This window comes from Ostrea edulis, chromosome 3 (genome assembly GCF_947568905.1).
Source record: "Ostrea edulis chromosome 3, xbOstEdul1.1, whole genome shotgun sequence".
Lineage (NCBI taxonomy): Eukaryota > Metazoa > Mollusca > Bivalvia > Ostreida > Ostreidae > Ostrea > Ostrea edulis.
In genome coordinates, this window is record NC_079166.1 from 83641512 (window position 1) to 83667497 (window position 25986).

General features: G+C 37.6%; 3 protein-coding genes across 3 annotated transcripts in view; all 3 read left to right on the forward strand.

Moving 5' to 3' along the window:
- The window catches only part of LOC130053656 (uncharacterized), a 231689-nt gene that overhangs the window by 62083 nt on the left and 143620 nt on the right, over positions 1-25986 (forward strand). The window lies entirely within an intron of this gene.
- The window catches only part of LOC125673020 (uncharacterized), a 71987-nt gene that overhangs the window by 4468 nt on the left and 41533 nt on the right, over positions 1-25986 (forward strand). Inside the window, exons 2-3 of the mRNA XM_048909272.2 lie at positions 16539-17033; positions 17372-17590. Of these exons, the coding sequence (XP_048765229.2) occupies positions 16787-17033; positions 17372-17590 (466 nt within the window). The 5' untranslated portion in view covers positions 16539-16786. The remainder of the gene's footprint in view (positions 1-16538; positions 17034-17371; positions 17591-25986) is intronic.
- Positions 6041-13023, forward strand: LOC130052940 (uncharacterized). Its single transcript, XM_056159228.1, has 2 exons — positions 6041-6129; positions 6447-13023. The coding sequence occupies exon 2, from the start codon at positions 8225-8227 to the stop codon at positions 10487-10489; it is 2265 nt and encodes a 754-aa protein (XP_056015203.1). The 5' UTR covers positions 6041-6129; positions 6447-8224; the 3' UTR covers positions 10490-13023.

A 25986-nucleotide genomic window follows, 5' to 3' on the forward strand; every position in this document is an offset into this window, starting at 1 on the left:
TACATGTATTTCACTTAGATATTTAGTACAAGCTGTTAAAAACAGTAATGAAATTCAAGTAATGCTTTGAGGTATATGTAGAATTTTTTCATCATTTCAAAAAATGAATGCACAAAACTAGCACAGTATAATATTTACTTTTAACATGTTTAAAGAACTGACTAATTATGAATCCTGACAACAATTTTGTTAAACTAATCAAAATGGATTTTCCTTTCCGACACGACTGTCAAGGGAAAGTTTGTTTAACATGTTTAAGGAAATAATTTCACTATATGTTACTATATAGCTTTAATTAAATTAATTAAGTGACTAGACTCTCAGTAGATAATTAATGAAAGAGAAAATAAAAATTAATTCTTGGGCAAAAATTTGAGATCAGAAAAAAGACGCCTTATGCGGCATTTAAGAGAGAAAATTTACAGTAAACACACCTACCTCAAAATACATGTGGGTTTCACATGTTGACAAACATCCAGGAAGTTGCATCATGCGCACCTGAAAAAAGAATTCCCTTTAATTCAGTGGAACAATTCCAATAAAGTTATAGTATTCCTAGTAAATGAGCCCAAAATTAATATTGTAGGCCTAAAATAGGATGCCGAAAAAAGAAAAAAAGAACAGAAATTCTCTCTATATATAGAACTACAATTGACTAAGTTCATTTTGATTGGCTATTTCCTTGCGTAAGACCTTTAAGATGATTAAAAGTTAATGAAATTAAATGAAATTTGCAGAAAAATGTCTATTAGTTATTTATCTCTCATATACTAGTGCATCAAAATCTATTTTTGACCCTAAGGGATGAAAAATAGGAGATAACTCTTCCAAACAGATTGCAGAATTCTGGTCAAATTGATCTCCAGTATATCATTTTCAAAACACAAAAAAATCTAATGAGTGAATTATTTAGGAAAAAATTTGGAATGATATGCAAGCTGAGATGTTGGAGTTTGTGTCCATCTGCATAAAAGTTTTTTCAACTCTAATTAACAAGCCCTAATTAACTAAGAAACAGGAAGTTTACTGATTTATAAGGAAGTAATTAGCAAAAAATTGTCAATCTTAATTTTAAACAAAGTCAGGGACTGGAAAAAATGGTGCCAAGAAAGACTTCAATGACGTACCATGGAGCTTTGATAAAAGTGATCACTGATAAATGGCTGGTGATTAAGATAAGTGGTTATTTAGCAGTAGGGAGTGATGAGGCTTTTCCATCAGTCATCAAAGAATGGAATTTCTCTTAGAAGACCAGGCAGCTCTAAAATAAATAAACAAGATAAAAATTTACAATACATAAACATGCACACCACAACACAATAGCATATTCTTAGAAAAGGTCTGCAAGTGTACAGTTAAATAATAATCATGCCAAAGAAGGGACCAAAGTGGTTGCATCAACATCAATTCAAAAAAGGAAGTATTCCTCACAACAAGGGCCAGCATAGTACAGGGACCACCAGCCCAGTCCAATCTCTAGCACCCATAAGAAGGCTAAGTAAAGAAGAGTTTCAGGATGTTGTATGGCCACAGAAGAATGGAATGTTTGCAGTTACCGATGCTGAGAGCCGAAGCAGTGAAATGAAGATTTTGCGACCCGGACCAAGTGAAGTCCAGCCTGTAGACTCCAACATGGACGCTGTGTCAGATTACCCAAACTCAAAACCATACAAAGTACTTCACCAAGAGAAGACTGCTAAATTGTGGAATAATGCATTTAAAGAACACTCACAGAAGTTTCCAGATTGTAATGGTTCACTGGACTGGAACCAGCATGGGGAGGAAAAACGAGGCCTGGCATGGATCCTTTCCATCCGATGTAAGAAGTGCCACTATACAAGTTGCCGTGAAAAGCTGTATGAAGAGGTGGGGAGATCCAGAAGGGGACGCAGAGCTGCACAGCTAAATGTGGCTATGGCTGTCGGTCACATGGGTACCAGCCTTACTACATAGGGTATGCGTGGTATGCTTCTTGGCGCAAATATTGAACCAGCATCAGCTACTAACATGCAGCAGACCTGCAACAAAGTGGGAAAAATTATCACAGATGTGAATAAAACCAGCATGAAGAAAATAAGGCAGGCAGGGTGATGACCGTCCACTAGACATTTCCCATTATACCAGTGATGGGGATAGTGCCACTGCATCCGGGGCATCTGAAAAACAAGAACATGTCATCGAAAACCTTAAAGACTTGCGTCATTTCTTTGACTCTCAAAGAAAACAGACAGCTAAGGCGCTGTTCAGCAGTCACATGTTTCCCGGAAGATCCAAAGCCATAAAAGAATACATGCAGAGATTTGCCTTAGATCTGAAGCTTCAAAGTAGGACAGAGTACGAGAATTGCTACAAACACTACTCCGGAGACTTACCTTTGATGAAGCGGGCTATGTCTACTGCTGTCCGTTCTATCATAAGCTGCTACCAAGGACAGTGCGGGAAATCCTGTCAACTTCATTCATTTTCCTGTCGCAGACTGAAAAGCAAGAAGTGAAAATCTTCAGTGTTGCCTAGTGACTTTGAATTAAACATGACAGAAGAAGACAAATGTTTGTTAAAAGACTGTATAAATTTGACTTTAGGACCAAATAATCTTGATAAAATTAAATATACTTCTACATAAAAATCTGAATCTGTGATTAGGGCATATTAAAAATCAAATCCAAAATGTATTACAAGTAGTAGAAATTTTGAAAGTAGAATACATAAAGTTGTGCACTCACTGAATGGGGGTCATGGAAAATCAACATTGGAACTTTGTGAATCTGTAGGGGCACCTGTTGTAAAAGGAAGTAGAGTGGTCCATCATCTAAAACAACAACAAAATAGGCAAAATTACTTTAAAATGAAACGAAAACTTTTAAAATATAAATATCAACGAAAATACTACAGATCTAAGAGATATCAGCTCTAAGATAAAAAATCAAAAGACACTTACAGTAAATCACTAACAGATCCAAAATTAAAAAGGAAGTTGTAAGTGTGAAAAAAGGGTGGGGGCATTGATGATGTGTATCATTGGTGTATACATGTAATTTAAATGTATGAAATTTGTATTTAATACATATTCTGTAAATTGTGTTGCATGTAATAAATGTTATGTTTTATCATGCACTGTTTCTATTCAACTGCGTTTATGAGGATATGTATAAATGATGTATAATCGCATTGTAAAATGTGACATTTTCTTATATGAGGAAGTCTGTACAAGTAAATTTGTTCTATTTTTTATTATTCATTTTAATAAAGTTATTTAAAATAATTATCATGTATTTCTTACCTGTCTGATGAACACAACAAAGGTTACAGAGGTGATTGGTAGAAATACGGGTATACGGGTGTCAAAACTCTCTGTTGATGACATGACAGCATCCTGCATTGTTTATCCACCATTATTGATCTTTAACAGGGGAGGCTACTCCTGAAATCAGAGAAATTGCAGTCAAAATGAACGTTACCTGTTACTCTTAAGGTCTCACACAAGGAAATAATTTCACTATATGTTACTATATAGCTTTAATTAAATTAATTAATTAAATAGACTGTCATCAGATAATTAATGAAAGAGAAAATAAAGATTAATTCTTGGGCAAAAATTTGAGATCAGAAAAAAGACGCCTTATGCGGCATTTAAGAGAGAAAATTGACAGTAAACACACCTACCTCAAAATACACGTGGGTTTCACATGTTGACAAACAGACTACACACCATCCAGGAAGTTGCATCATGCGCACCTGAAAAAAGAGTTCCCTTTAATTCAGTGGGACAATTCCAATAAAGTTATAATATTCCTAGTAAATGAGCCCAAAATTAATACTGTAGGCCTAAAATAAGATGCCAAAAAAGAAAAAAAGGAAAATAAATTGTCTCTATATATATATGTAACAGGAAAGGAGAAAATGTATGGCTGGACCGGGAATCGAACCCGGGACCTCTGCATCACTAGTCAGGTGCTCTACCGACTGAGCTACCCAGGCCGATATCCACGGCCAGAACCATTACATTCCTCCCTCCTTAAATTGTCTTCGCCCTCGAAGACGCAACCCAAGTTCTTATTTGCCCCTGGGAGGACTTTCACCTCCAAGTCCAGGGGTGGTCAACGGCACCAAATCTGTAACAGGAAATGAGAAAATGTATGGCAGGACCGGGAATCGAACCCGGGACCCCTGCATCACTAGTCAGGTGCTCTACTGACTGAGCTACCCAGGCCGATATCCACGGCCCAAACCATTACATATAGAACTACAATTGACTAAATCATTTTGATTGGCTATTTCCTTACGTAAGACCTTTAAGTGTATATTAATTGTAAACTTTGGCAGCATGAAGTGTGCATTTATTACTGAGAGAATAATCTAACTTTAGAGGCTAGCTTATAAATCATTAAAGATAAAATATTTCAACATTTATGACATTTGAGAAAGGTAATAATGGCTTAGAAAACTTTTTTTTTTGGTAATTATGGTCACCTTTTTTTAAACATTAAACTTTATGACTCAACACTATACCAAGGTTAAAAAAAATTCTCTTGACAAACATATTTATCCATATGATATAATTTTGTAAACAAATGTTTGCAACTCATGTATTCATTCCAGAATATGCTTGTTTAAGTTTTGGGGTGCTCTAATCCAACATACCTCTAACTCTAACCCCTGCTTTTATATTGTGACATGTGCGGGGTTAAAGTCAGAGGTATCACAGATTTGGAGTGCTCAGAATATGTATTATGGGCACTTATGAATAAAATTGGGGGAGGGGGGGTCAATACTACATGAACTTGGTTGCCCCTGAATTTTTTTTTGGAAAGTTTGTGCATGGGGCATTTCCGTTTTGGGACAAAGCGACTTAGTAACCATTCAACATAAACAATATGTATAGTATTCTAGCCTGTGTATTGTTGAACTTTTGCATATTTTGTTTAAAGAATGACAGACAAAAGACTAATAAGGATTTGTAACAAATTCTTTTATCTTCATTCAAAAGTGATAAAGTGGTTAGACAGTATCTTTCAAGAGTCATGAAATAAGGGACTCCTTACATAGTCCGAGATAACATACATACATACATGATGTTTAACATTTCATCGTGTAAAAACATTGCATTTTGTTAATTATTTAAATAAATTGCACATTAAATATCAAAATCGGAAAAAAGCCTGGAAAACGTCAGATATTTCGGACTACTCCTTATAATGCGAATGAATTTTGTCATTGAGTGAATGAAGACCGAGCATATAAACAAGGTCTCATGTCACGCAAAAAAGATCTCCCCTTTCAGTGAACCTAGAACAGCAGAGAATAAATCTAAATTTGCACTCTCCTAATAGCATTGGTGGAGTCCATGAATGAAAATTTCACGAGGGAATTTTAACAAACAAATACACCTCTCCCACTAAAAACAAACTTTAAAAAAAAATAGTAAAATTACAAGTATTTATAATGTAAAAGCTAAATCATGAGGAAGTTGAGAATGTCATTAGAAAGCTTATGAACACAGTATCGACATTAAATAAAAATCAGTGTGCGTGTACGCAAAATACTGACATTTTAATACCACCCTATCTGTCTGTGTGGATTTTAGATAAGTAAAACGTTCTAACCTTTTTAGCAACGTCCAATTCCATCACACATTGAAGTGTCACCATTAACTTTTCCTTACTAGTTACAATATCACTGGGGACAGTTTATAAATATATCAGCACTGTATCTTTATCAATCCATTGCAAATATGACCGTCATAATTTTCTCGTAGTCGAAACATGGTAAACGATTCAGACAACAATATATCCTTCGTTAGTATTGACTAATGCTCTAAGTACGTAATCGAGGGCAGTTCATGTGCTCGTAGCTGTACAATGAATATACATGTCTACATACGGTGATAAAATGTACACATCACAATTTGATTTCGCCATTCTCTGGCCTTCCCACAATGCCTCTCGTGAATGTTTACATCCAGGAGGCCCCGTAAAGACTTGCTCTGCACTGATAACATACATACTGTAGTGTCCGGAGATTTCGTTTCCGGACGTTCTGTTTTTTCGTTGTAGTCTCGCTCTGTGTATTCCCGCACTTTCGCGGCACAGAATTTCTTTGTTGTTTTCCGATGTCTTGCCCTCTCATGGAGTAAGTTTTACATAATTATGTTTCTTTTAATTGTATTTGTATCTACTGATCATTTATGCTAAACGTTAGGGCCAGAAAACGTTTATCTGTTGTGAAGTTTAGCTTTGTTTACATGCCTCGTGTGTACAAAAGTATGGAGGACTAGAATTGTCGTAATTTTTCATCTTTACTCTGTATCAGTATTTTTTACGTAAACTAGTCAATGATGTTTTTCTAGTCCAGTCAATAACTGTATTTCAAATTGTTTATAACCTGTAACGGTTACTATGTTTACTGTCTTTTTGCCTTTGTAACACTGTACCTTGTTTTGTTTGTAGTTTTTTACCCTCTTCCGAGAGGTTTGTGAAATAAAAGCTTACAACAGCACAGTAAAAAATCCACTACCTCGGGCGAGAGCAGCCATCCAGTATGGAACCTCATCAAAATCCACAGCTACGGGAGTCCAGGAGCCTCACTTCCTTGGGCTTACAACAGTTTGAAAGTATGGTAGCTAAACATGTGTTAAAACTTAGTTGTATCAAGCGAGACATTGATTCTCTCATAATGGACATGGATGAAAACCCGGTTATGACATTTGAAAGAGCAAAGATTTTTAAGTCATCATTAACAAAACTGATGCTTAAATACGACAAAGCATCCGCAGAGTTTGCATCCTACTTACAAAGTCAGCGCCACGAAAACAGTCTAAGGGAAGAGTCTTCAAGGTCCCTGATTAATAAAACTTTACAAGATAAAGTGAGAATTGTGCTGAAACAATTAGACGACATTCTACCAAAGCCAGGTTCCCAAAAATCCGAACGTACTTACAAGACCACTTCGAGTTCACATCTTACAGCCGTGATGCTTGAACACACAGCCAAGGTAGAGGAAGCCAGAGCTAGAATGAGGTACGCAGAAGAAGAGGCTGAACTTATGAAGAAAGAAGCAGATTTAAAGGCAGCCCGCTGCGTGCTTACAGTTAAACGCGAATATGACGCTGCACAATCAAGCTTGAGAGCTATCAGAAGGGTGTTTGATTTCTCAGACAATGAGTCTTTAGGTGGCAGCTTTACACCTGATAAATTTGAGGATATAGACTATCTCCCAAGATCATCAATCAAAGAGCATAATACAGAAACCTCGGAGCATAATATGGACAATCCAATCCAACATTTGGATATCCCGTCAACACTAGAATACACAGAAAAGTTTGTGCGAGATCAGACCGATTCCATTAAACCCTCGATTCTCAACCCTGAAGCTCCTGTGTTTGTGCAGCAAACTAACTCTGTGTCTAGTGACACTCATGAACTTGCAAAACTTCTTGCCAAAAAACAATTACTCCCTGCACGCTTGACCACTTTCGATGATATCCCTGGACATTATTACACATGGAAGTATACGTTTGAAAACGTAATGAGTGAGTTGGGTGCCTCTCCACTCGAAAGACTTGATCTACTTATTCAGAATCTCGGCACCAACTCCAAACGACAGGCTATGAACATTAGAAGTGCAAACCCAAACGAACCTTCCCGCGCATTGATACTAATTTGGGAGAGGCTTGATTCAAGATTTGGTAGTCCAGAGAGCATTGAGTCTTCGTTAAAGGACAGAGTGTCAGCATTTCCAGTTTTAAAGAATACTGATAGAAGCCAACTCTTCGAATTGTCAGATTTGCTTATGGAGATCGATTCCATCAAGCGTGATGAGCGATTTTCACTACTCTTTGCCTACTATGACTCCAGTACTGAAATAAATCCAATTGTGAGAAAACTCCCATATAGCATACAAGAAAAGTGGACAAATGAAGCGAATAGGTACAAAGAAGCTAATAAAGTGACATTTCCACCATTCTTCCTTTTTGTATCATTTATACAAAGAACGGCCCGCATTCGGAATGACCCTGGGTTTGTTTTTGACAACAACAATAGTACTCGACAGGATAGTGACACAAGAGCATTCAGGGGACCAGTTCGTCCTAAAGCACACATTTCTACAAGAAAAACAGAGGTGAAGAGTGAAGTCTGTCCTATACATGGAACAAACCACACACTCAACATGTGTCGCCAGTTTCGTTCCAAACCTTTAACGGAGAGACGAAACTACATTCGAGACAATGGTTATTGTTTCAAATGTTGTGGTCAGAAAAAAACATCTTGGAAAGACTTGCAAGGAGACAGTGAGATGCGAGGTTTGTCGTTCGAGTGAACATCCTTCCGCACTCCATTCAGATCCTCGAGTACCTATTCCCCAAAGGGCTCATGAGGGGGAGAACGATCATGCTACTGATGCAACTGTTTTCAACAAATGCACCAAAATCTGTAAAGTTCCAGGATATACCTCCAAGTCCTGTGCCAAAATAGTGTTGGTCAGAGTGTATCCTCATGGACAACGTCACCACTGTAGAGTACTCTATTGCATGATCGGTGATCAGAGCAACAGGTCATTAGCGGTTTCAAAGTTCTTTGACGCCTTTGGTGAACATGGGAAAGAGACGGAATATGTTTTGTCCTCATGCGCAGGAAGATTTAATGTGACTGGACGGAGAGCCTCAGGATACGTGGTAGAATCTCTGGATGGATCATGTGCTTTGAAACTGCCCAACTTAATAGAATGCAACGACATCCCAAATAATCGTGAAGAGATTCCGTCACCTGCTGCTGCCAGAAACTTCCCTCACCTGAAAGGTATCGCTTCGTCAATACCAGGATTGAATGAGCAAGCTGACAAAGAATTGCTGATTGGGCCTGATCTTATTACGGCACATAATGTGTTAGAACAGCGAATCGGGAAGGATGACCTACCCTATGGTCAACGATTACCCCTGGGCTGGGTTGTTATTGGAAATGTATGTCTTGGAAAAGTACATGGTCCTGACATAGTGAACGTCAACAAAACAGCTGTTCTTAGTAATGGTCGCCCTACATTGATGAGAAATTGCGAGAACAAGATTTATGTAGACATGGACCCAGTATTTAAGAAAACAGAACATGATGAAAAACCAGGACTGTCAATAGAAGATCAGAGATTTTTAGATATTATGGATGCTGGGTTTCAAAAAACACAAGAGGGTCAGTGGATGGCACCACTTCCATTTCGAGAAAACAGGATGAGCCTGCCAAATAATAAAGAAGCAGCTTTACGTCGTGCGAGATCCTTCGATGCTGGTATCCAGCGTAATGCCGAAAAACGTCAACATGTTGTGGACTTTATGCAGAAGTTATTTGATAATAATCATGCAGAGACTGCTCCAGACCTGGTTGAAGGAAGCGAGTATTGGTACCTTCCGCTGTTCGGGGTTTACCACCCCAAAAAGCCAGAAAGCATACGAATTGTGTTTGATTCTTCTGCCAGATTTCTGAATGTCTCACTGAATGACGTAATGCTCAAGGAACCAGATCTTAGCAATAGTTTACTTGGTATTCTTCTACGGTTCAGGAAGGAGGCTGTTACGGTAACAATGGATGTTGAGCAAATGTTCTATAACTTCAAAGTGACTCCTGAACATCGAAACTTCCTGAGATTTTTATGGCATGAGAACAATGATCCAGACCGTCCACTCACTGATTACCAAATGACCGTACACGTCTTTGGTAATAGTCCTTCGCCATCCGTGGCTACCTATGGCCTTAGAAAGGCAGTTGAATCAGCAAGTGCTGATGTCAAAGACCTGGTGATCAACAACTTCTATGTTGATGACGGCCTTTTATCGTGTACAAGTGAGGAAGAAGCCGTTAGTCTTGTCCACAGGACAAAATATGCCTTGAGTGAAGGTGGAGCCTTACGACTGCACAAGTTTACATCAAACAGAAGAGCAGTTCTTGATTCCTTTGACCAAAGTGATCTCGCAAAGAACCTTAAAGATCTGGATTTCGGTACAGCTTCCCTCCCACTGCAAAGAAGTCCAGGACTACTTTGGGACACCGATGCAGACATTTTTTTATTTAAAGTCTCAAGTGAAGAGAAACCCTACACGAAACGAGGGGTGTTGTCAGTCATAAACAGCATTTATGACCCCATTGGTTTTGCACAGCCAGTAATAATTAAAGGAAAATTACTTCTTAGGAACATGATGTCATCTCCAGAAAAGTCTGATTGGGACGATCCCTTACCTGAAGCTCTCTTCCAGGATTGGAAATCATGGGTTCGTTCATTGACAGCTTTAGAGAATTTGCGAGTACCCAGACAGTACAGTTCACTTTCTTTTAAAAATGCCACCAGACGAAAAGTACACATATACGCAGATGCATCAAAGGAAGCCATCGCAGCGGTGGCCTTCTTGCAGCTGTTCGGAGAAATTCCCAACACTTGTACATCAAGTTTTCTGATTGGAAAAGCTAAGGTAACCCCAACAAGTGGCCATACGATACCCAGACTCTAACTGTGTGCGGCTGTGATGGCAGTCCAGCTTGGAGACACAATTAGAGAGCAACTACAGATAGATCGAGAACACTTTTCATTTTACACGGATAGTCAAGTGGTCCTTGGGTATGTTACAAATGAGAGTCGAAGATTCCATGTATATGTTGGGAATCGAGTGAGTCGAATTCGAATATCCAGTGAACCATCCCAGTGGAGTCACGTTTCAACTGAACTTAACCCAGCTGATGTAGCCACAAGGAGCATACCTGCATCAATGTTACCAGACAGTCTCTGGATTAAAGGTCCAAAGTTTCTTCTCACCGACACTTCGTCAACGCACACTACATGTGATTTCCCACTCATTGACCCAACTAATGACAAAGAGGTGAAACCAGAAATCCATTGTTGCAAGACAGAAAAATTGACAGTTTCAGAAAGTACGCTTGGCGCTCAGAGATTTACAAGATTTCTAGATTGGGAAAGACTTGTTAACAGCATAGCCTACCTGAAAACCTTTCTTAGGAAGCGAAAATGTGGTGATAACACAGATACCACATTGAAACCTTTCAACCAAAGTCTTATAACAGAAACAGAACGCCTTATTATCCATACGGTTCAGATGGAGGCATTTGGTACAGAGATTCAAGCAATTAAGGAGGGAAAGTCTTTAAAGGGAAGTTCAGTTCAACCATTATGTCCCATACTTGGACCAGATGGACTGTTAAGAGTTGGTGGCAGATTAAGGAGAGCTCAAGTTGGAAAGGATTTTGGCGACTTGTCCAAACACCCCATAATCGTACCCAAGAACAGCCACCTTGCAAAGCTGCTTATCCTCCATTTTCACAAGAAGGTAGCTCACCAGGGACGACACTTCACAGAAGGCGCAGTACGGGCAGCTGGATTTTGGGTAGTTGCTGCAAAACGTTTAATCATGTCTGAGATCAGCAAATGTGTGATTTGTCGCATGCTACGCGGGAAGCTTGGATGGCAACAAATGGCAGACCTACCTGAAGACAGAGTAAGACCTAGTCCTCCTTTTTCGTTTGTTGGCGTTGATACTTTCGGACCTTGGCCAATTATCTACAGGAGGACAAGAGGAGGAGCTGCAAATCAGAAACGCTGGGCCTTACTTTTCACATGCCTTGTCACTAGAGCTATACACATAGAAGTTATCGAGGAACTTTCAAGTGCTGCATTTATCAATGCACTAAGACGCTTTGTGGCCATACGAGGTCCTGTAGTTCAATTCAGGTCAGATAGAGGAACAAATTTCATCGGTGCCACAAAGAACCTGTCTATCAATGCTGAGTTTGTGGAGAGAGGTCCAGTCCAAACCTTCCTTTCAAAATCAAGAACGTCATGGAAATTCAATCCTCCCCATGCTTCTCATATGGGTGGGGCTTGGGAACTGTTAATCGGCGTATCACGGAAAATATTAGATTCGATGTTATTACGAAACCGAACTGAACTTACACATGATGTTTTGGTCACCCTAATGGCTGAAGTATGTGCTATCGTCAACAACAGACCACTCCTGCCTGTGTCGACAGACCCGGAAGCTCCGAGCATACTTACACCAGCGACCTTACTAACCATGAAAACTACTTCAGATGTATGTCCTTTTCCAAACTTTGAGAGTAAAGAAATGATTCGCTCACATTGGAAACGTGTTCAAGGTCTTGCGGATGAATTTTGGAAAAGGTGGAAGATGGAATACCTACAGACCCTACAAGTGCGCAAGAAATGGCAGGAGGACCATCCAAATTTGAAACCAGGAGACGTAGTCCTCATGAAAGATCGTGAGAGTGCCCGCAACGATTGGCCTCTAGGAATAATCACAAAGGCATTTAAGAGTGAAGATGGCAAAGTTCGCAAAGTAGAACTTGATCTTATGAAAAACGGCGAGCGAGTTACTTATGTGAGACCAATTTCAGAGTTAGTTACTCTTTTAGAAGTATAGATAATGTGACATTTGTAGTATCATTTGCTATGTGTGATTTATAACTCACCTGTGTGAGTGTAGATATTTTTATTTGAATGTAGTGATTTCTAACAGAAATCAGAGGGGGAATGTAGTGTCCGGAGATTTCGTTTCCGGACGTTCTGTTTTTTCGTTGTAGTCTCGCTCTATGTATTCCCGCACTTTCGCGGCACAGAATTGTTGTTTTCCGATGTCTTGCCCTCTCATGGAGTAAGTTTTACATAATTATGTTTCTTTTAATTGTATTTGTATCTACTGATCATTTATGCTAAACGTTAGGGCCAGAAAACGTTTATCTGTTGTGAAGTTTAGCTTTGTTTACATGCCTCGTGTGTACAAAAGTATGGAGGACTAGAATTGTCGTAATTTTTCATCTTTACTCTGTATCAGTATTTTTTACGTAAACTAGTCAATGATGTTTTTCTAGTCCAGTCAATAACTGTATTTCAAATTGTTTATAACCTGTAACGGTTACTATGTTTACTGTCTTTTTGCCTTTGTAACACTGTACCTTGTTTTGTTTGTAGTTTTTTACCCTCTTCCGAGAGGTTTGTGAAATAAAAGCTTACAACAGCACACATACATACATGATGTTTAACAGTTCATCGTGTAAAAACATTGCGTTTTGTTAATTATTTAAATAAATTAAAAAAGAGAAGTCGAATCAAAACAATGTATCTAAATCAACTATCTAAGCACTACACAAGCATGAGGCCCCGAAACAGCTTGGCGGGCTTGTACAGACAACTTGTTCCTGTACGATTCTCACACATTTGTTTTATGAAATAAAAATAAATATAGCACAAAGCTTGTTTCTTATCATACCAAATGACAAGATTTGATATCTTAAAGATTATTTCATTCAAACTTTTTCAATGTATGTCAACATTTTTAAGTAATAAAAAAACACGTTTATGAGCTACTGACCCCTAAATATAGATGCCAGTCCCTTTTTCTTGATTTCATTCGAAAGCTCTTGTAATTACATACAACTTTTGTACTATATGTCTTACCAAATTAATACCAGTTTAAAAGATATTACACAAAAAGCAACTAAATTCTATGGGAAAAAAATTCTCAAAATTTGCCATCACATAGCTTCTGAAGTTAAAATGTTTAGCCAATAATTTTAACTTCCTGCACAACTACAATACCTTACCTACATTTTCTCCATTTTTCTTGCTGATATCATTTGTAGTTCCTGAGATTTCTGCTGGACAAAAGACCACCCCAAAATTCAATTAAAGGGCAATAACTCGTAAACGGAGGTACATATCAAAAATTTGAAAAAACAGTTTTTAGGTCTTAAAGCAATGTATCTACACTGAAAGTTTCATAATAATCAGATAAAAGGTTTCCGAGAAATCGCCTGTACAAAAAAAGCGGGGGAAAAATAATAATAAGAAACAGTAAAATAACAGAAGGGTCTTCCGAAGGAAGCTCGGAAGACCCTAATAATAAGAAACAGAGTAAAAACAATATGTTCCCAAACTTTGTTTGGGGAACATAATAATACAATCCAGAATGCACGATATACGAAGTACCATATCATTGTATAAAATATTCAACTTGATACGACTGTGTACGCTGATAATTTCATTCTCTTATCTACATTGTTTAGTAGCGACAATTGTTGTAGGTAAAGCTCTGATATAAATTCATTGAAAATAGAAAATTACGCTCGTTAGTGAAATAAAAAGGAAAATAATACCACACCCGTAGCCAGGGGGGGGGGGGGGGGGGTTCGTGGGGTTCGTACGAACCCCCCCCCCCTTGAAAACTACTAAGCACTATTAAAGTCGGCATTTTGTTTGAATTGTGACTATTAAAGTCGGGATTTCTTTTTGAAAATCACGAAAATTCATAGTAAAAAAGGCATGATTCCAAAATTCAAATTAAGTGCCAGGAAATTGCTAGATTGCAGGATTTTGCACCAAATACCCCAGAGCTTCTGGGGGCCTTGAGCGGTCCCAGACCCCCTGCCGTAGTGGTACCTCGCGGTGCGAGGTGATAGACTCGCGTTGCGAGTCTATGTACCCCCCCCCCCCTGAAAAATGCTGCCTACGGGCCTGAATACTGTCCTTATATTTTTGTTTATAATTGTCGAGAGATTAATATTTATTGTTGATGGCGACGCAAAAAGAAATCGCACTCTCGTCCACCCCCTACCCCGTCTGAAAGATTCTAAATATCAATACAAGAATAATGCTGTTGAAAAGAAAATGTTCAATTTCATTTTTACATGTATGTCCTCGTAATCGGAAATTCGGGGCGCGAATAGTTTTTGGTATGTCCGTCTGTTTGTCAGCAAATTAATAACATTCGCCATTACCTTAGAATGGATGTTGAGATTTCAAAAGCTGTTTATCTTTTAACATGGTTTTATTGTAAAATGTTAAACCAGATCTGAAACTGTGATATTCATTGTGATGACTTTTGTGGTGTAAATTGTATGTTGATTAATGAAAGATAAAAAAAGAAAAGAAAAAAAAAAGAGCATCGCGCTCAAAATCACACGGCCTCTCACCTCTGTCAGCGCGGGTTCAAATCCTGCTCGCGCCGGTAAGTGAGAAAGTCTTTCAGTTTACTTTCGGAAGGTCTCTTGCCAGGTGAGTTGTATATGGGTTCTCTCTTCCACCAATAAAAACTGGGCGCCACCATATTTAACTGAAAAATTGTTGAGTTTGGTGGAAAACATCAAATCAAAATTATAAATTATAAAAACTTTGCATCGACTGCTTCGTGTTGACTAAGATTTACAGGTGCGATACCCCGCGTATGCCATTAGTGTTACATCTAAAATGCGGAATACTCTTGATTAATTTCTAAATTAACTGCTTGGTCGATGTTTGTCGATTTTTGATATGTCGTCAAAATATACACACTTAACTGATTATAACAAAATTTGTTTTTGTTGCAATTTGTTTGAGGTTAATTTTTATAACGACTGGTCTACTCTCACTAATTAACTCTATTAATTTTAAATAAATGACCGCAAACATTTCAAAGTTCGTTCCAAGTGTTAATAAAAAACGAAAAAAAAATATACAGGGTCCCGTGCCTTTTATAGGCCATATTTGTACTTTTTACAACACATAGCAATCTGCAGTAAAGTACACCCTTCATTTCAAGCACACTCCTACCATGGTAATTTCCTCAGTCATTTCTCGATTTTTTGCGATAATTTTTCATCCTAACATTTAATTTAAACCTCTATAATATTTTTTTAAATTCCAAATAATTTCTCTCTTGATATTAGCCAATCACGCAACACCTAGAAATTTTTACCTCCGCTCAATCCTGGGTAAACTGCGTCCGAGTTACGCATGCAGGGGTTTGGTACTCTCATTCCATATTTCTCATTATTCATCATCCGGGTATAATACGCTGGTCCATGTAGTAAAAGTAGATTTTGGCATTGCTAGTAGCACAGGAACACTCACATGCAGTACAAAAAGACAAAATCAGTGCATGGATTACGTGAATCGCCTCAATGAGTACACATCAGAGGTCACCTATAATAATTGATCATGGTCGGGTTATAGTTATTGTCAAAATTGTGAGACAACGAACGAGACAGTCATGTGACACTTTCAGATTTGCACAGTACTGTCAAGGCACCGCTATTATATAAACGTAATACACATATTGGGGAAATGTCATTCAAGTGAGTTTGCTGTATGTGGTTCCAGAAACATATTTAGAACAGATCTTTACATTGTTTATTAATTATTAGAATCTTTTAAAACATTTATGAAACACACCAATAAAAAATTATTTTCATTTTTTTTTTTTTTTTACTTTTGAAAAATTGTAAAACAGTAATAAAACGTTAATTTAAAACAGAACAGAAACATTGGTCACCTTCCTTAAACAATTTTATTTAAAACTGATGTAGATGTATTTAATATAGAATCTGCTAAGCTTTACAGTTGTCCGTGTTATTATGATGAGGATACGTGTGATAAGTCGAATCTCTGAGTCTGGTGGAGCTTTAATATTTTTTTTCTCCAGTCATGTTTTAATTAAAAGTATCATATGAAGAATATAAATAACTTTGTGTTACTGTGTCATACTACATTTTCAGATCAGTTCTCCTCCCTGTCTGATGACGAGGTGTGCGTGTTATTCTGTTTTCTGTGCTCTGACTCCGGTACCCCCGACTTTACTGATACAGACTGTCTGTACATTCTTAATGATATACGACAGTGGATATACAGTAAGGACAGTGTAACAAGTGAGGAGACTCAGCGGACTCTGGACGGACTGAAGTCACGTGGATTTCTTTGGGATCAGGACGGAGTAGACATCACTGAGGACGCCAAGGACGAGACCATGTACCGTGTTACAGAACGTGTTACAGAACGTAGTGTTTCACTGTTCTACGTGTATGAGTTATACAGTTATACTACAACAGTGAGATATCTGAGATTACAGAGATACACCAGGAAGTCTGGAGAGAAATGTGTCATTAGTAACGACTCGGACTGTGATTCCGTACTCATACACCGCCTACAGATGAACATACTGACCCACGTCACCATGGAGGACACGGGTATCTGTGATAAAGTGTCACGTTACTGTAAGTATGAAGTAAATGAACCGTTTAGTTATCTACATAGAGCAGTCTATATACAGTCATGTGGATTCTACTTTCTTGTTATCAATGTTCATTGTAGATATTTTATTGATTGATTTCAGATGAATGAGATATAAATGATTACATTGTTCTGTAATATCGTCTTGCAGTATAAACAAAGAAATGTGCATACAACATGTACAACCAGACACAACGGTGTACATTTATATGACGTCACGGGATTGATGTTAGGAGATATATTTTATTGTTATTATTCATTTTTAAAAATGTTGAATATTGTATATGTGTAATTAATCAATACCTGTTTATATATTATTCAGTGAGCATCCCTCTAGATAAAACACGCATGAGTGAGGGTGAACGAGGAGCGTTTTTAGAGGAATTACAGAAGACCGGGGAGTGTGTACAATCACAGGGCAGTGTACAACACGTCAAGTGGCTCTGGAGATACGAGAGAAATGACATCGTGAGATCCTGTATAGGTCTCCACCCACACTGGGATATTTACATCATCAACAACACGGCTTACAGAAAACACAGTAAGTTAAAAGTGTCCAGGGGTCCGTGTTTGCCCAACTGTCTATTTTGTATTGTTTATAAGAGTTACGGGATTGATCACTGTTCATATCTTCACCTTTCATAGATCAATGGCAAGGAAAATATATAATAATTACATAAAATACACATACGATTCATTTACAGATTGATAACATGATTGATTTTGTGCCAATAACGGAAAAATGGTGTATGATTATGACGTCCTTATTTAAATACGATAAACCATTACTTCAAACGTAATATAGCGGCCTTGAAAATGACAAAGACAGCGGTGTCCCGTGTTTGTAGATAGACAATACAAGTCACCATGACCAGTAGGATGCCCAAATGCAAGGGAAAGTTGACTATCCCTGTTACATTTATAATTTACATATATCATGGAACACAGAGTATGCCAGTATTATATAATTCTTAGTGTATCCATGAAGAAGATTAATGTTATCGATGTCCAATGAAATGTCCTTATTCTACAAATGTCGCGCTTTTTAAACAATTCTACCATTTTATGTCGTCTTTTTAAGCATTATTCCAACATGAATATTTTAACAAATATAACCTACAGAAAGTACATAAAATTTACTATATAGAATATCCAACATTTCATTTTATCCCGCGTCCATTTAGGAAAACTAAAAAATAGATACTTAACATCCAAATAAATGCCCCAGGTATGGTGGCTGATTTGTGACACTTTACAATTTGTCGTCTTGTCGTCTTTTCGAGGCGAAAAGACGACAGAACGAAAAGAGTACAAAACTATATTGAGCTACTTTCGCCCCTAAATAACGAAGAGACGACAAATTGACGGAACGAAAATTCGAAAATATATGCGAAAAGACGACAAATAAACCCCGCAAATTAGCGACCTAATTAGTCCTCTTTTCGCTTGGCGCTTTGTCGCTTGTCGTCCTTTCGATGCGAAAAGATGACAAAACGAAAAGACGACAAAACGATAATTACCGAGTTTTCGCCTCGAAATAACGAAAAGTTGACAAGACGACAAAATACAGATTTTCCCGTTATTTTGCTATCTGATTTTCTAGGAATTCAATATGAAATTTGCTGTGTTTTCGATAATTATTAATTACAAAAAGGAAACAGCTAAAGTTGAATTATAGTTCTTATGTACTTGTATTCTACTGAAGAAATTTTTTTTTTATTTTAAATGTCGTACCAAGGAACCCCCCCCCCCTTTCATTTTTAAAATAGTAGTTAAAAGTAGTAGATGTTTGAAGTGATGAATTAGAAAAAAAAATGCAATGAACTACACCCCCCCCCCCCCTCATGCGATGTATATGAGAGTAGTATAACCGGGCTCGATAGGCGGTTCAACTGATTTCAGTTTTGAGTGCAGGTTTTATAGGCGGGTCAAATGAGTGTAGTTTTGAGTGCAGATATTCAAATAAGTGTAGTTTTGAGGGGTCAGCGGGGTCACGCTGGCCAGATGGGGAGGTCAATCTGAGCAGATACCGTGTGAACGTTCGCTTTGGCTTTTGATTTACTGAAAGTCGCTTTGGACTTTATGTGCGTATGGCCTATACAAGTCCAGATATTTCCCCCAGTTATATAATGAAAGAAGAACAATTGTTTAAAGTTTACAGATTTTATTAAATGAAAAATGAGTTTACACAACAATTGAACACAATTTTTAAAGTCCCCAGAATGGGGTAGTTTTGTTTTGATTTTTCGGAAACATGGCTATTTTCTGAAAATCGCTTTCACTTTGTTTGTAAACAATGAGCTCCGCTTTTCGGCAGTTTTGGTACCATGCAAAAAGTTTATGCATATTTTCACTATATTGTGTGGTTTGAGTCAGATCTTTATGCATTAGGACGTTATTTTGTATTGAATTTAGGCCTATGTTCGGCGCTTACGGCCTTTGAGCAGGGAGGCATCTTTATCGTGCCACGGGATCTAGGATTTTGCGACCTGACCTAGGATTTTGCGATCTCATCCGAAAGACCGCCCCATTTAATCGCCTCTTACGACAAGCAAGGGGTAGTGAGGACTTATTCTAATCCGGATCCCATATAGATTTACGCTATATATATATATATATAAAATTCATTTTTACTCTGGACATAAACTCTTTTATAGATATAGCAGAACACCTTTATAGTTATAAAAACAACTAAATAGGCCTATATCTCTGTGCCCTTCGCACCATATGAAATCACAACGAAAAAGTATGTCACGACGTACAGGTTCTTACAGTTATTTGAAAATTCTTCGCTCAAATCATGTCCATGTCCCTTTAAATCACAAGTACATAGTGAGCGAACATAGCAAAACCTTCTCTCTCTCTTTCTCTCTCTCACTCCCTGTGTGCATATACATGTGTGTGTGAGTGGGTGGGTGGGTGAGTGTGTGTGCGGCGGTCAATTGTCAAATGACCTCGGTGCAAGGTGTTCATTGCAGGATCCTCCAGAAAAGGACGTCATCTGCAAGATTGCCAATATCGCCGGTTAATTTATATGGAAGACGCCAGTTAATATATATGGCGGCCGCCAGATAATAAGTGGCGGCCGCCAGTTAAATTAAGTGGCGGCCGCCAGTTAAATAAATATTAATTCTATACTCTGGCACCTATCGGCTTCCGTAATAAATACATACAACGCGCACAGTATGTCATGAAAATCCGTGAGGTACAAAGTGGTGCAAAATTCATCTGATGTTTGGGCTTTTTGGGGGGAGGGGGGGGGGTCGGTTCAGTGTTATACTATATCTGCAATGGCTACAAAACTATTTCGTTGTTTGGTGGACACAAATTCACTTTCATTTTTTAAAACACAATACAAAACAAAAACAGTTTGTGTAGCTAAGATAGGGATTATCTAATTAAAATTAGATGTTAGATCCGCTCGCGTACTCACATACATAACTCACATAATTTTAATTAGATTGTACGAGTACGCGAGCGGAGATAAGGATTAATATACATGTACATTTTCCGCAAGGCACTTTTTACTTGCATTAGTCCTAGAAGAAATTAAAAATATGTTACTCATTAAAATTATGTTTAAATAATATAATTAAGGTGCCGGAAAGATAATTTGCTATATGTGTTACTCGTATTACGATATGTATTTTAATTAATAAGGATTGAAATAGATATAGGTCTACACATAGATCCCCCCCCCCCAAAAAAAGGGGGGGACTTCTCGAAAACATTGACAAACACAAAAAATATGGATTTTGGTATCATTGGAGAGGGTTGAATACATGTATCCAATGTATCACTTACAATCACATTTCATCTATCTTTCTCTACTACTATAAAATGCAGTCCGGGGGAGGGGGTTTACACAAAGCGAATACACAACATATAGATATATACATATACACAAATATAATATCGAGACTCGCAGTATTGAGCATTCCGTCAAAATTGTGTTTTTCTCCATTCAAGATAAATATACGATGTATGTATATTGATTGATTGAAAATTGTTTAACGTCCCTCTCAAGAATATTTCATTCATATGGAGGGGTCACCACTGCCGGTGAAGGGCTGCAAAATGTATAGGCCTATGTTCGGCGTTTACAGCCTTTAAGGAGGGAGGGATCTTTATCGTGCCACACCTCCTGTGGCACGGGACCTCGGTTTTTGCGGTCTCATCCGAAGGACCGCCCCATTTAGTCACCTCTTACGACAAGCAAGGGGTACTAGGGACCTATTCTAACCCGGATCGCCACGGGACACAATGTATGTTTGTATATACTTGCATAAAGTGCGAAACGAAATTGAAACGAAACGAAACGAAATCTACCGAAACGAAACCCACTGAAACGAAACGAAACCTACCGAAACGAAACGAAACAGATTGTATAACCGAACTCTTTTAATTATAATAATTAAAAAATGGTATCTTAGGCCCCTGTGAAAGTTACCACATATAAATAAAATTCGCCTCCCCTTTGATGTAGGCTTTCGGCTTGACTGTTACAAAGTTTTAAAAGTTGGAAAGGGGAGAGTAAGCACAAAGTACATATCCGTAGTTGATTAAATGCCATGTACAATTAGTTTCGGATTCATACATTTCAGAACCAAGGGTTACAGTCTCAGATATCTGGGGAAACACACTATACGAGGGGTGGGGTCGCCGACGTTGGATCCGCCTTTGGGCATAGATACCTTGTTTGAAGAAGCTGGTGTCTGAGAAAATTGAAAGCAGGAAGAGCTCTTAACCTCTTATTTTATCTCTAACTGCTGAGGTGCGAGTACTTTCAATAATGGAAAAACTCTATACATTTGGGATGTTGCTAAGACGGGGAATTGAAAACGGGACGGAAAACGGATTTTTTTTAATGCAATAATATTAGGAGGAGGTCGGCATTTTGTAAACTGAAAAGGCTTATGAGCAAGGGGATTTTAAGCAGAAATCACAAAGAGAACGGGAGGACATATTCAGAATCCACCGTTTGATATACTACATTCAAATACACAATATCCACATGTATACATATATTTGTCTTTAGAGAAAAAATACTGAAACATGTATTTATGCCCAAAATCGGATTCAACGCCGACGACCCCATCCCTCGTTTAGTGTGTTTCCCCAGACCTCTGACCTGTGAGACTGTAACCTTCCGTTCTGAAATTTATGGATCCGAAGCTAATTGCACATGGTATTTATGTACTTTGTGCTTACCCCCCCCCCCCCCTTCCTTTCCAACTCTTAAAAAATTGTATCAGTCAAGCCGAAAGCCTACATCAAAGGGGAGGCGAATTTTATTTATATTTGTAAACTTTAACAGGGGCCTTTGATACCATTTTCAATTATTATAATTTAAAGAGTTCGATCATACAATCTGTTTCGTTTCGTTTCGGTAGGTTTCGTTTCGTTTCGGTGGGTTTCGTTTCGTTTCGGTAGATTTCGTTTCGTTTCGGTAGATTTCGTTTCGTTTCTCACTTTACAGGTACCCGTCGTCGGAGACAATAAACATTGGAATATATTGTCGCCGACCGCGATAGATGGGAAAGGGGGGGGGGTAAGATAACTATATGTATCTATGTAGAGAATATTTAGCTGTAGTTAAATGCTTAATTGTTTAATGCGAATGAATATTTGGAATGCTTGTACGATTCCAATACCATAATCAATGCAGGCCGCGATAACCTTTTTGTTAATCTCATTAAATGATTACACGTTTGACTTGCTTCATTTTATATATTGATAAATTTCAATTTAAAATATCTATAATATGAAAATATCATTATTTTAACAAACCACTATCTAGCGCTTTAAGTGTATGCATCTTTTGTTTTTACTTCCTTAGTAATATGCATATACAGGGACTAGTGTCATCTCTCTCTCTCTCTCTCTCTCTCTCTCTCTCTCTCTCTCTCTCTCACGCGTACTCAATATATTAAGTAACCAGTACGAAATTATTTGATCATTAAAGATATATCATTGATTGATCAATAAAAAAGAAAAATATTGCATACCTTTGAGTATATATATAATCTAGATTTGTAAAAATATAATAGATAAATAAAAATCCAAACTTAGTTCAAGAAGTCTCATTCCTGCATGTAGATCAGTACCTGTTGCTACATGTACATCTAATAATGGTGAGGGTTTGTGTCGGTACATATATAAGTAGTCATGTAACAACTCTATCTACATATATACAGGTTTCAACCTCCAGTTTACACTCCTTTGAATTGGAGATCAAACCTCCGTAATAAAACAAAAATAAACACCTGTTGATCTGACAAATTTTGAAAACACAAAACTAGACGTACAGATATTCCGGTTCTAATGATATTAGTCTTTGATAATTGTATAATCCGATGAAAGAAATAAAACCCACAAGAAATGTGCGTAAATATATGCATTTCATGTTTCTAAAAGTGTGATTATGACCGCAACTAAACTTATGCGGACTGGTACGTAAATTATAACTCGGAACGAAAATTATAGTTTCCTAAATCATTCGACACCGGACGACAATATGTACCGTCACACACACTTTGAATGAAATAATTTCGATTTCCTGACCAATCAACAAAAAGAGAAATACAGTACCAACCAGACCCAACCTGACAGAAAGCAGTCCCAGAGCAATCCTGGGGACTGCTTTCTGGGACTGCTGAGCAGTCCCAGAGCCGTTCCGCACCAGTCCTAAGGCAGTCCCGCACCAGTCCCAGAGCCGTCCCGCACCTGTCCCAAGTCCCAGTAAACAAACCGAAAAGCAGTCCCAGTAGGCGGGGTTAAAATAACTAGGGGAGGAGCAAAGCCGACAGTGAGATTATCCATAAACATTGTCGATAATGGCTGGAGAGCGTTAATACGGTAGTCGAAATCGAAGATAAATGGCTTACAATGTAATTTGAGAGAAAGACAATACATTATATATGAAAACAACACATATTCAAAATACCTGTGTGACACTTTTTCATGAATTTATAACAAAATGATAGTTTATGAATACGAGTGAAAAAAGATACATGCAGAGTTTATAAGTCTGATAACCACAGTTTCACAACATAAAATCAATTGACGTCCCAGGCAATTTTGTTGTTGTTATTCATTATTTATTTTTTAAATATTTAATACATGTGACGTGTATCTTGGGTTCTGAAAATTATGTAGCATAATTATATTTATTTCTTGACTGGGTTATTGAAATAAATGTGTTTCAAGTCGCCTAAATGATTTTTTCACTTATCATCTATTCCAAAATAGCAAAAACAACTTTCCACTTACGTGTACATGTATTTTTGATATGTAAATGTATTGATTGGCTAGATATGGGCTACTTATTGTCAGCATTGTAAAATTGTATAATTTCACTACAGCATATAGACATATTTAAATAATTATGAGGATTCCAATCAAAGTGTATATGTACATGTTGTTTTAACCTGAAATCGAAGGTATAGTGTTTGTAAAGTGCATGTTCCCGAATAGACATTCCTTGTCTGAATACAAGATCATTATTTTCTCTGTTTATGGATTTGAGTATTTGGGAATTATTCAGTCCATTATCTTTCATTAAAATTATCAGCCGCCGAATGTAGGGAGATATTCTTGTTATTTTATTTCCATCCATTATTTTCTCAAGTTGTCTGGTGAAAGTGCCTCAGTAAGCGGTGAAAAAAAAATACTGAAGTGATTTGCGTATATTCTGAATACACAGTGGCGGGGATTTCTTGTCAATCATAACATCACGTGATTCATTCACGCTTGGCTGAACAAAGCAGTCCCGGGGACTGCTGGGACCACTGGGACTGCTTTCTAAAGCAGTCCCGCAGTAGTCCCAGGGCAGTCCCACTTTTTCAGAGAACAGTCCCAGAGCAGTCCCCAGGACTACTTTCTGGGATTGCCTGGGCGTCAGGTTTGTACTGTAGTGTTAAACGTTTCCAAAAGATTATCCATAAGTTGTACAACTCGTCTTTATATCAATATCTTCTCGTAATTACGAGAACATTTTCTCGTAATTAAAAGATTTTTTCTCGTAATTACGATATCTTTTCTCGTAATTAGGATATCTTTTCTCGTAACGATGAGACGATTCTCTCGTAATTACGAGATCTTTTCTCGTAATAACGAGATCTTTTCTCGTAATTACGAGATAATGGAATGTGAATTAATGTTTTTTGCATGATACTAATAGCCTTTTGTAGATCACCCCATTTCCAGGTCTATGCTAAAAATATGCCAGTTGTATATCTATGTTTGGAATAATATGCAGGTTTTGTGTAGGGGGTAGGGGTCTTAGACCTCAAGGATGGTGAAAGAGGAATATTTTGAGCAAATTTGCAGTAACCTAAGTAAAACAGTTTCTTATAGACATACTGATAAATAAAATACAGGCATTCTTATAGACACACCACAGACAAATATACTGATAGACAAACCACATACACACTGATAGCCACAACAGATATGCATACTGATTTACAAACCACAGACAGACTCATAGACAAATCACAGACATACTGATAGACAAAACACAGACATACTGATAGACAGAACACAGACATATTAATAGATAAAACACAGACATACTGATAGATAAAATACAGACATACTGATAGACAAAACACAGACATACTGATAGACAAAATACAGACATACTGATAAATAAAACACAGACACACTGATACACAAAACACATACATACTGATAGACAAAATACAGACATACTGATAGAAAAAGCACAGACATACTGATAAACAAAATACACACAAACTGATACATAAAACACAGACATACTGATAGACAAAACACAGACATACTGATAGACAAAGCACAGACATACTGATAGACAAAACACAGACATACTGATAGACAAAACACAGACATACTGATAGACAAAATACAGACATACTGATAGACCAAACACAGACATACTGATAGACAAACCAC